The following is a 12,345-nucleotide window of genomic DNA, read 5'->3' on the forward strand; positions in this document are numbered from 1 at the left end:
CTGACAGTGCTTGGGGGACCATACAGTGCCAGGGATTAAACAGGGGTCAACTGCATATAAAACAAGCACTTTAACCCCTGTCCTATATCTTCAGTTCCTATACTACTTATTTAAACATAACTGAAGTTTAAACTTGGTCTGATGGTGAGAATTTTGAAGTTTGGGACATATCTATTGTATAACTCCTTTCATATCTAGTTTTAAGAAAAAATGTTATAAAAATAAGTTTAAAAAATTGTTATGAAATTCAGTGTTTTGTCCAGTTTGATAAAGAAAATAGTTGGTATATATGATGACAAAAAGGGTCTTAGTAGCCAAAGAAGTCTGTGATGTTATTCCTCATAATACCAATCACCCACAGATCCAGAGAACCCCATAAGAGAGGTATATTCATGGAGGAAATGGTTACACACTGCCATTTCCATTTGTCAAATGAGACATTGAAGCTGTGTATTTATGTATATTTTTTCTGTGGATTTAGGTGAACGGCCTGTGAGAGTTTATGCAGATGGCATATTTGACTTATTTCATTCTGGTCATGCCCGGGCTCTGATGCAAGCAAAGAACCTTTTCCCTAATACATACCTCATTGTAGGAGGTAAGAAAACATCTGATGAGTTATGTGTGTTGTCCAGAAAAACTATAGTATCTTGTTCTCTCTCCTATGTTTATAAACAGAGTATCTAGGCTCTTTCTTTTTTTCTTTCTTTCTTTCTTCCTTCCTTCCTTCCTTCCTTCCTTCCTTCCTTTCTCTCTTTCTCTCTGCCTTTCTCTCTCTTTCTTCATTTCTTTCTTTCTTTCTTTCTTTCTTTCTTTCTTTCTTTCTTTCTTTCTTTCTCTCTCTCTCTCTCTCTCTTTCTTTCTTTCTCTCTCTCTCTTTCTTTCTTTCTCTCTCTCTTTCTTTCTTTCTTTCTTTCTTTCTTTCTTTCTTTCTTTCTTTCTTTCTTTCTTTCTTTCTTTCTTTCTTTCTTTTATTTTTAAATGAGGCATAGGACCCTCTCTAAAGCAGACTGTGAGATACTAGCAACCTCAACCTGAAAAGAAGAGCTTCAAACTCACTGCCCTGAAATAGCCATATTTATTTTAGTTTTCACTTGAGTTGCATCTGTTGTGGGAGGGAACACGCTTAATTTCCTTTTTAAACAGCTTTTAGGTACCAGAGTGATAGAACAGTGGGTAGCGCATTTGCCTTGCATGTTATTGACCCAGGTTTTATCCCTGGCATCTCATATGGTCCCACAAGCACTGCCAGGAATAATTCCTGAGCAATGCCAAGTGTGACCCAAAAAGCCAAAAACAAACAAAAAAGCTTTCATGCTATATAAGTCTCTTGCTTTGAATTGACTGAAGTACTTAGAAGAGTTGTCTAAGAAAACATGTGTTTTCTAGTATTATAGAAAAACAGTGAAAAGACATTTTATACACAATTGATGCACAAATGCACAGCATGTCCATTTTTAGGTCAAGAATGTTACCCAGTTTGCCTTCTTTCTTCTCCAAAATGTGAATAACTGTATAATCAGTGTTGCTCCTAAAGGTGTCTTGAATTAGGAAAAGTTTTTGTTTTATAGACCGCTATCTCCAGAAGATTCTTCTTCAGGTGGCTCTCTTGGTTATAGTCCTAGAAATTGGGAGAGGTTAATGACTGAGGAGTAATTAAGTCAAATGCAATTTGACTAACTTATTGATGTGGTGAACTCAGTTTGCAGTGATGAGCTAACACACAACTTCAAAGGCTTCACAGTGATGAATGAAAATGAGCGTTATGATGCAGTGCAGCACTGCCGCTATGTGGATGAGGTGGTGAGGAATGCCCCCTGGACCCTGACACCAGAGTTCCTGGCAGAACACCGGGTAAGAAAGCGAGCACTCTCCTTGTTCCACGATTCCTTCAATTTTCTATTTTCTGGTTCTAGAGCAAGATTTCCACTAACCCTCCTTTACTTCTCTCTTCTATATAAATCTCACAGAGAGCCAGTGGTAGTGATACATTACCACTTGTTCCCCCCAAAGCTTATCTGGGGTGATGAGCTTTATAAACACTCTTACATCCATTATTTTAGGGGGCTTTTTGTTTGTTTTTATTTTGTTTTGGGGCCACACCCAATGATGCTCAGAAATTAATCTTGACTCTGTACTCAGGAATTACTCCTGGCAGTGCTCAGGGGAATATGGGATGCAGGGACTGAACTTGGTTTGGCCACGTGCAAGGCAAGCAACCTACCTGCTGTATTACCTCCCAAGCCCCATATCCATTACTTTTAATTTGCTTCTACAAGGACCCTGTGAGGTAGCTTTTATTTTCACTTTACATAGACCCAGAAAGACCAAACAACCTGGAACAGGGGAGATAGCACTTGCTTGGCATGCTGGAGGGTCAGGATCAATCTCTGGCACCACATAGTTCCCTGCCTACATCTAGGAGCAATCCCCTACCACCAAGCTAGGAAAAGCTCTTAGTTACCCTCCAGAAAACTTCAAAATCAAATACCAAACAACTTGGTTCAGGTAAAAAATTTTTTACAGGGCTAGAAATTGAATTTTTATTATGTGATTCTTTCTCACCTCCCCCAACATCCTAGCACTGTAGGTTTCTCCCTCCTCATGGTAATGCCAATATCTTTAGAAGACATGTAGCCTTAGCTGTGTTCTCAAGGAGTTCACAATCTAGGAAATAAGATAGAAAGCATAGATGACTTTAGTGTTGACTTATATCTAGTCTCAGTGCTTTGATTTTGGCCTAGAAGTTTTGTGGGATCAGAAACCCGGGAAGTTTCTCACTTTTGCTTAGTGTGCTAGTAAAACCTTTCCTGCCTATTTATACTTCCACATAAAGCAACATATTTAGTATAATAGAAGGGTATAAAAGTTGATTATACCCAGGCCAAGCTATTAAGCTTGAAGAATCAGAGCATTTATTGTAGCTTTTCATAGGACGATGTAGAATATTGTATTCTACAAGGCAGGTGAAAACAAAGGTAGTCAGTATTGCTTCCAAAGCAATAATTTGGTAGGCCTGAGTCTAAAGGAGATTTGTTCTAACTTTTTAGGATAGCCCTTTACAGTTCTCTAGCGTTTCTATATCAGCAGGTAACTTCCAGAGGTGCCAAAGCAATAAACAAGGTATTTCTCACACATCCAGGCAATACCTTTACAGAAGAGGAACGTCCAGTTTCCCTTTTCAGCACATTAGCAGTATATCTTCAAGCACAAGTTTTGCTTGCCCACTAATCTGCTTTTCTACCTCTGGATCCCCAGCAAGTTGTTTACTGATAGTTGCAGTGCTAACAGAGTCCCTGATGTGGGCCTGAAGATTATGCTTCACACTACTGTGAATTTGGGATTAGGTATTAGCAATTAGGTATTAGCAATTAAATTGGAAAAAGACTTGTTGCCTGTTCATGCAGAAATAGATTAGGTTTAGTGTGCCTCGAGAAAGATTATTTATCCCAGTGTCTTTGATCTCTTCTCATTGTTGCAAGAAGCATTAACAGTAGGAATTTGATAGAACTTGAGACCTATCTATGACTTTGAATTTTGCTTTTCTTAGGTATTCTGTTCTGTTCTAAGAAATTTTGCTATTCTTAGGTATTCTGTATAGGTGATTCTGTTCTAGTGGAAGAGTTTTTGGTTGCTATTTTTATATTCCCACTTACCTCTTGTCCTAAAGGAGGAACCAGTAAACAAAGAAGTGACCTCTTTCTCATACTTTCAAAAATCCTTGTTTGACAAGTCCTTATGGATCCAGAAGGGTAAGGAATTTATTTTCCTTTCTCTTTCATTGGTTTCACCTACTAACTAGCTCAACAGCAAATCTTCATGTATGTTCACCACATCCCTGTTCAACGTAGTGACTTGTATTGTTCATAATGGGAATAACGCTTCTAGTAGGCCAGGAAAAATAGCCAAAAATTTAAGTTGAGGGGCCGGAGCAATAGTACAGCGGGCAAAGTATTTGCCTTGCACGCGGCCAATCCAGGTTCAATCCCCAGCATCCTATATCGTCCCCCAAACACTGCCCAGAGTAACTCCGTAGTGCAGAGCCAGGAGTAACCCCTGAGCATCTCTGGGTGTAACCCAAAAAGAAAAAGAAAAAAAATTTTAATTTACTGACTTTATGATACTAAAGTAATTAGGTATGGTGGTTTATCAATGAATCATAAACTTTATGAGCAAAACAGAAATAAGAAAAAAAAAGCTTTTGCTTTTCTTTTTTACTGATTCTGAGAGTATTTATTGTTTCTGAATGGCATTATCCTGAATTTTCAATGTTTCCTTACATTCAGATTGATTTTGTAGCCCATGACGACATCCCATATTCTTCTGCTGGCAGTGATGATGTGTATAAGCACATCAAAGAAGCAGGTGAGTAAATCTGGGTTCATCCTCTCTTATGGAGCCTCATTTTATAGGAGCTGCTATAGAGCATGAACCACTTTGCTACATAATAGACAAAAATTCATATAGAGGAAGTTCAGCATACATACTCAGGTCACACTTTGGATTAAGTTAAGGTAAGTATAGCATTAACACTCATTAGTTCTTAGTCTAAACATCTGCTTTTAACAGTTCTCTTAATTTCTGGAAACCTTTCTCTTGCCTCTTAGTTTTCTTTTTTTTTTTTTTCCGGCTTTTTGGGTCACAACCAGTGATGCACAGGAGTCACTCTGCACTCAGGAATTACCCCTGGCTATGCTTAGGGGACCACATGGGATGCTGGAAATCGAACCCGGGTTGGCCGCATGCAAGGCAAACGCCCTACCCGCTGTACTGTCACTCCAGCCCCCATTGCCCCTTATTTTTCTTAACAGTGAAGTCATATAACTTCTCTAGTCTTTACCCCTTGTCATTTAATTTAATCTTCCTTTTGTATATTAGTATCTCCAGATTTCATTCAGTAGTAAGAAATTCTGCTTTTTGAGGAAAAGAATGTTTTCAACTTATTCTATGTGCAAGCTAACCAGGAAGTCAGTGTTTGTATATGTTCTTGGGTTAGGTATGTTTGCTCCAACCCAGAGGACAGAAGGCATCTCCACATCAGACATCATCACCCGAATCGTCCGGGATTACGATGTGTACGCCAGAAGGAACCTACAGAGAGGCTACACCGCCAAGGAGCTTAATGTCAGCTTTATCAATGTGAGTCAGCCTCATCCCAGACTTCCCTGACTGGACACATACTTTTGCCTTCTCACCAAAACCTCAGTGAATGCTTCTTTGGCAATAACAGTATACTATGCTCTTTACAAAGAGGTTAAAATAGGCAGGTTTATGACTTAACCATAAAGCATATATATGCCTGTGGTGTGTGACATCCTGGGCTCAAAGTCCCAACATACTGCAAGAACAAAGTTAAGCAAAGAGAATATACAGGAGAAGAAGTGCTTTTTTGGTCTAATATCAGACATTGATAAAAAGGACCTGGGGCCAGTTAAATAAATAAGAATTTATGACTTACAGGGGCCAGAGAAAGCTCATCAACCTGGGTTTGTCCCCAGTATAACATAGTAACCCCTGAGTACTGCCAGGTGTTACCCAAAGTACCTCCCTCTGCCCCCCCAAAAAAGATATGTAACTTATAATATATAGTATTACGTCAGATGCACTTAAAACAGAGATTCTTACTTTTTTTTTTTTTTTTTTTTTTGCTTTTTGGGTCACACCCGGCAATGCACAGGGGTTACTCCTGGTTCTACACTCAGGAATTACTCCTGGAGGTGCTCAGGGGACCATATGGGATGCTGGGATTCGAACCTGGGTCGGCCGCGTGCAAGGCAAACGCCCTACCCGCTGTGCTATCTCTCCAGCCCCTCTTACTTTTTTTTAAAGTTGGTCTTTATCTTAGTTTAATATTGTCATTGGGAGACAAATGCTATATATTTTGTTTCTAAATGATGCCTTAAAGAAATTGTTTTAAGAAGAAAAATGCAGGGCAGGGAGCTAGCTCAAGTGTAGAGTGCATACCTATCTAGTTTCAGGCCCTGACTCTATCCCCCACCTCCACTCCCAGCACTCTTGAGTGTAATCCTGGTTGCCCTCCCTCACCCCCAAACACCACTGGGGCTATCACCTATAAAAATAAAAGAAACTGAAAATTATATATATAGTTTGTCATTTACCTGCTCTCTCATCTGCTCCCAGGTCTATGAATTATGCCATGAATTAAACTCTAGCTATTATTGATTGCTTACTACAGATTCTTTATGATCAGATGTTTTATAAAATGCTGTAAACATACTTATTCCCCCTCCCACAACCTGTAAAAGTTTTCTGTAAATTATAAGAATACTTTTCATTTGGCTAAATTTTCCCTCATCCCCCTACCTTAACTTTAGAGAAACTGATCAGACCAAAGAATCATCATATCAAACAGATCTCCAAATACTTAAAAATGAAACAAGTTCTAGGATTCTGAAATCATTGAGTAAGCAAGTGATAGAGAGGGGAAATCAATACAGTAAGAAAGTAAAGTGAAAGATCCACTGCTCTCATTTTCAGCCTAATTATTCTTAGTACTATTGTGCAGTGATCATGTTACTCCAATTAGAGTAGGGTTTGGGTCATTTTTGGCATGTTTATGTTTTGTACTTTTAAAAAAAATGGCCTCCTGGGGCCTGGAAGGGGATACCTCAGTGACTTAGAGCATAATCATAATAGTGTAAAGCTGCAGGTGAGACCTCTAGCCCCAGTGCCTGCACCAGGCCCAATCACAGCAGCTCTGCTCTCTGTGAACCCGGGCTCTGCAGTGAGTTTCTAGCCACATGGCAGCCAGATATTCATGAAAACCAAAGCTAAAATATAAGTAGAAACACTATGTCTTAAGTGTATGTGTTTGTGAGACCTCTGATCATCACAACGGCAGTGATGAAGGGAAAAGAAAAGGATTGAAGGGTGGGGGTACAGAAATCAACTTTCTTTTGCTGCATACTTGCTAATGATTCTATCCTATATATTTAGTTTAGTTCCAGGACTCCTCAATGTTAAATTTTTATACTTTCCACCAAAATGACCATCTAGAATATATCATTTCTGTTATTATGCCAGACAAATGTGAAATAAGTTCAAACAAATGAAAAAAAATATAAAATCTAAAAGAATCTGGAGACAAAAATCTAAAGAATGCTGGGTCATGTTTTTTATATTTCCTCTGGAAATCTGTTATTTCTCAAAAAACAATTACTTCTTTTTTTTAATTTTTTATTAGAGAATCACTATGATGTATAGTTACAAATTTATGAACTTTTGTGTTTGCATTTTACTCATACAGTGATCGTTTACCCATCCCAATTACTTCTTTAGGAGAAAAAATATCACTTACAGGAGCGGGTTGATAAAGTTAAGAAGAAAGTGAAAGATGTAGAGGAAAAGTCAAAAGAATTTGTTCAGAAGGTAGAAGAGAAAAGCATTGACCTCATTCAGAAATGGGAGGAGAAATCCCGAGAATTCATTGGAAGTTTTCTGGAAATGTTTGGTCCTGAAGGAGCACTGGTATGTTCTTTCCTGTTGGGCAGCTCAGGGACTTTCCATGCTATGGGGAGAATTGTAGAATCCTTGAGCAGAAAGGAACAGCAATGTTGTGAAGATACCTAGGGCCAGGAATGGGGCTTAGCAGTAGAGCACATGCCTCACCTGCGAAACCCTAAATTTGATCCCAAGCACCACATTTTTTTTTTAAAAGTTGTCCAATCTGTTTTCCTTATGGGGTAAAACTGTGTTTCAGTTAAATGCCCCCCCCTTTTTTAAGGTTTTATAGAAAAAGATCACACACTCTCCCAATTTACTCTTAACCTTCAAAGCTGGTGACAAGAGAAGCAAAATAGGTGGCTTTGTTCAGCTCACTTCTACATTATTGATTTAGACAAACAACCCCCTAGGCCAAAGAGATAGCTCATTCAGCAGGTGAGCCCCAGGTTGGGTTTCAGCAAGGATCTAATTGTGAGGATGTTTAGATATTAGATTGTTGAGGGAAAATATGGAATTTTATTTTCAGAGATCCCTAAAATTAGAGATACCCTTTTCTGTTTTGTTTTTTCCTGTTTCTTTTTTTTACACTGCAGGCCAGGTAACCTTCTAAGAATTACTTTGTCATAGAAATCAAGAGTTTGTTGACTGAATGGCAGCTCAAAACCTAAAGATAACTCTTATGGCATAAATCACCCAAGAGAGTAAATTGCTTAGAGTTTTAGCTATGTCTCTTCTCCCCACATGGTTTACGAATTACTTTTAACATTGCAGAGAGCACTCATGATAATTTGAAGTCTCAGATTCTTCAGTGGTGATTTAGTAAGATCTGTATGTTTCTTCTAACTCTTCCTTTTGGTCTCCCCAGAAACATATGCTGAAAGAGGGGAAAGGCCGGATGCTGCAGGCCATCAGTCCAAAGCAGAGTCCCAGCAGCAGCCCCACTCGTGAACGCTCCCCATCCCCTTCTTTCCGATGGCCATTTTCTGGCAAGACTTCCCCGCCTTCCTCCCCAGCAAACCTTTCCAGGCGCAAGGCTGCCACCTGTGATATCAGTGAGGATGAAGAAGACTAATTTTTTCATCCCTTTCATTTCCCTTCCTTCTGTTCTCATCACCTTCAGAAGCTCTCTGTTGAATTACAAATTGTGACCCCAACACTAAACCTAAGGACAGATACAAAGAAAAGACAACTGGGCAAGAGGAATGGGAAGACCAGACATCCCATCCTCCAAGAGACATCACCCACTCACACCAAGATGGAGGCTGACTGACTACACCTTAGAAGCCTGTTCTGCATCCATATACCTTCCCCAAGGACTTTGCTTTACTGTTTATGTTCATGTGATCTTGACAGGGAAATTGTCATTTTTATTAATTTTTAAAAATTAGTCTTTGAAATGTAGTAAGTAGAATTAATTTTTTGCCCTTGAGGAGTGGGCAGAAGGAAGTGATGTCATACTCGGAGGCCTTTTAATCCTGGTACTTTCTAGTATTTGTTTCTGTGCGGAGGCCAGTCCTTCAAGCAATGAGCCAATGGGTTATGCTGATGGATTATTTGGGGGGAATATATCAAAATTTTGTTTTCCTTTAAAAAAAAAACTAAATGCTGAATCACAAATTCCCAAAATATACTTGCTGGCACATGTGTCAATGTAACTGTAGAAAGGTCATCTGAGCCTATTTTTTTACTCCCTGAGGAGTTTCTTGTTAGACCCAGTGGGGTCCATGGCGGTAGAACTAGATCACATGGCATCATCTGCACTTTTTCAGCTATATTTGTCTTCTCAGAAAACTTTGTTACCCAACATCTGCACTTTTTCAGCTATATTTGTCTTCTCAGAAAACTTTGTTACCCAACTATTTGGGGACCTTGTCAGTCTTTTTTCTTCAGTCTGCCTTTATAGGAATGAACATTTTCAGGGTTACTGATTGAGGAGGGGAGTGGGACAGCACTCAATACCATTACTAAATCAGGTTAGATTAGTGATCCCTGGATTAAGTCTCTGGCCCTGCTAGTCTTATTTCAGGACTCTCACCTTGCTTTTTACAAGGATAAATGTCTAGACTTTGAACATAACCTGTTCATCCTTGTTGCACAGAGCCTTACTGAAAATGAGCTCTTCACAGAACTAGATGGAAAAACATAAGGAAAAATTCCTTTTCTGAAGCCTTATCTTGATTTCTGCTCCTGAGAATGTTCTTGGCTGAAACCACTGTACCGTGGGCTTCTTATCCTCTGAGAGTTGCTGTAGATAGAAACTTCCCTTTGCCTGCCCCTTCAGCAGATCATAGAGCACAATTTTCACATACAAGGATGATAGGCTCTCTCCCTCTCCATATGTGCCTGGTGGTGCTGGTCCCACCTCCCCGTCGGGTTGCCCAGCAAACTTACCACTTAAGTTTCACGTTAGAGAATGTTGACCCTTCACACTTGCTGTAGAGCATGAGCTTCAAACCTCAGCATCCTACAACTGTACAGCCTCACAGATCATAGTCCATCAGTTATCCTGGAGTTGGACTCAGGAGGACATTGCTTATGTCCAAGCTTCACCCAGTCATTCATAAATACCCCTTTTGGGGGTGGAGTTTCAGTGTTTTCAGCTAAGAAAACCACACTTTAATTTTCCATGTCCCTTTGTTAAGGCTATGAGCATGAAATTTCATAGTACCCTCCCTAAACACTGGTGAAATCCACTCTTTCACCTGAGGTCAGAGGCTTGATCATGTTGCCTGCACTCCAGGACTACCCAGGTTATTGAAAGGTCAGATCCCACTGATATGCTCAGCAGAGACACAGAGGAGAAACCTCTGGTCCTGATGACCTAAGAAAATGACCATTCTAAAACTTTTCTCATAAAGTGTGGTTTTTGCTATCAACTCTGGTTTACATTAAATTTGACTTGGAATGGAAATAGTTGAAATTAATATTTCCCAACATTGCCCAGATTCAAATGATTACTTATTTTAACTTTTCTGCTACTTTTTCCCCTGTTGAGAGTTCTGCTTATCTCATCTCTGGTATGGAAAGGCAGTGAAGTCACTGATGATGTCCACCTACTTGTTACCTCATAGTACACCTCTAATCTAAGTGTATTTGGGCAGGGAGGCACCTGTAGTCACTCCCCTCCAGTACATTATCTGGGTTAATGTTTGTATGGTCCTTGGCACTGTCAGTGGCTGCCTATGGAATATGATCTACCTATGAGCTAAAAAGCTCTGAGAGATGGCCAGGGTCAAGATGGGGGCATCTTTTTGGAAAACTCCCTCAACACCTCTGGTGAGCCCTTCCTGCCTCCATCTTCTGACACTAGAATATTTTACATGATTGTGACCAAAAGCAAGAATTTTTGTGATGCATCATGTTGGAACCTTTGGAATAAAGGTCCTGGACAAAGATAGGTGGGGAGAAGCTGCTGGAATTATGGACTCATTGATCCTTTGTGCCTAATTAAATGAAGCTAAAGGTTCATGTACCCTCCATGTCTATGATCTGTAAATGCCTGAATGTTACTGCTTGAGGTTGTGGTCTCTGTTCCTGAATCCCACACATTAAGCAGTCATCCCTGTAGACCAAATGTGACTGAGATGGGAGCATCTTACAATTTGTTTGACCTCCAACCTTTTCTCTGCAAGATCCAAGGAGAATGGAAACAGACCTGTAGTCTTGGTGAGGTGATGCCTGCAGTTACCACAAAAAATTCTTTTCATACATTAGACACAATGTAGAGCAGAGTTGCAGTTTTAGAGGAGCATTTATAAATTGCAGCTGACCATTATTTAGCTGGGGTCAGAAGGCTGGGGATGTGTGTGGTTGAAAATCCTGAAGAAAATGGAAAATAGGAAGGAGGTAGAGCAATTTTGACCTTTTATGATTTCTGACTTCTTAAGAGCAGCATCTGAATGACATTTTCTTATTTGATTTGTCAGTTGATCAGGCCTTCTCTGGATTTTCCTTCTAGAAATGACTTCTTACTGTGCTTTTGTTACTCCTCCTGGAGTAATCTTGATTTGTGGGCAGTTTTTGTCTTTCTGAAGCTCATTGCCATTTTAATCATGTTCCAGATCCCATACTTAAAATTTTAAACCAATTATATTTCATTACTTTAATTCCCTAAAAGCCATATTTCTAAATTTTGTTGTTATACATTGGTACCAGAAGTTGAACAAATACAGCAGGAAAAAAAAAATGCTTTTAACAGTGTTTTTAACTAATGGTATTTTTTTTAACTTATCAAGATAAGTATTTTTAAAGGTTATATTTTTCAAAATCATATAATGATTATTATTTTTTTCTCATAGATTATCAAGGAATAAAGAGTGGTCTCATTTCTATTTTTTGAAATAACTAGAACATGTTCTTGGGATTATATCTTAATTTTCTTAAGATTATCTGTCTGCCAAAGTTTTACATTAGTATTCAGATTGGGGTAGAAGACAAAAAATGCCATTGTACCATTAGGATAACTCAGCTTATGTTCCTTTACGTCTAAAGAGGGCTTCCTCTCATTCTTTGGGAGGCACAAGCTGTTTGAACAAGAAACTTTGTTGGTTTGTATTGGGGAATCCTATGAAGGAAAAGAATCTTGGAAAGAAGTTCTGGGCCTTGGCATGGATGTAGCCCTATCATAGTGCTGCAAACCCTGGAGACAGTCTCAGTTGGTGTTCAATGTATCAATTTCCTGAGTATTATTAATTTTTTTCAGTTCAGTTACTTTGGCTTTTTCATCTAGCCAAATAAAGGCAAAGTGATTTTACTAATGTTCTATTTCTTGTGATTTTGATTTGGACTACATATGTATGATATTTTTCATGTGTTTGGACTTTTACCCATATTCTCAATTCCTTTATTTTTCCTTCCTGATTTGTCTTGGTGAAATCAAGC

General features: G+C 39.1%; 1 protein-coding gene across 4 annotated transcripts in view; it reads left to right on the top strand.

Annotated features, from left to right (window-relative positions):
• PCYT1A (phosphate cytidylyltransferase 1A, choline) overlaps positions 1-12,217 on the top strand; it is an 80,002-nt gene extending 67,785 nt beyond the window's left edge. For all 4 annotated transcript variants that reach the window (XM_055129283.1, XM_004618668.2, XM_055129284.1 and 1 more), the window contains 6 exons: positions 482-598; positions 1,703-1,854; positions 4,287-4,365; positions 4,997-5,139; positions 7,300-7,488; positions 8,330-12,217. In XM_055129283.1, the coding sequence (XP_054985258.1) occupies positions 482-598; positions 1,703-1,854; positions 4,287-4,365; positions 4,997-5,139; positions 7,300-7,488; positions 8,330-8,536 (887 nt within the window). In that variant the 3' untranslated portion in view covers positions 8,537-12,217. The remainder of the gene's footprint in view (positions 1-481; positions 599-1,702; positions 1,855-4,286; positions 4,366-4,996; positions 5,140-7,299; positions 7,489-8,329) is intronic.
• Positions 12,218-12,345: the final 128 nt, after the last annotated feature.

This window comes from Sorex araneus, chromosome 2, assembly GCF_027595985.1.
Source record: "Sorex araneus isolate mSorAra2 chromosome 2, mSorAra2.pri, whole genome shotgun sequence".
Classification (NCBI taxonomy): Eukaryota; Metazoa; Chordata; class Mammalia; order Eulipotyphla; family Soricidae; genus Sorex; species Sorex araneus.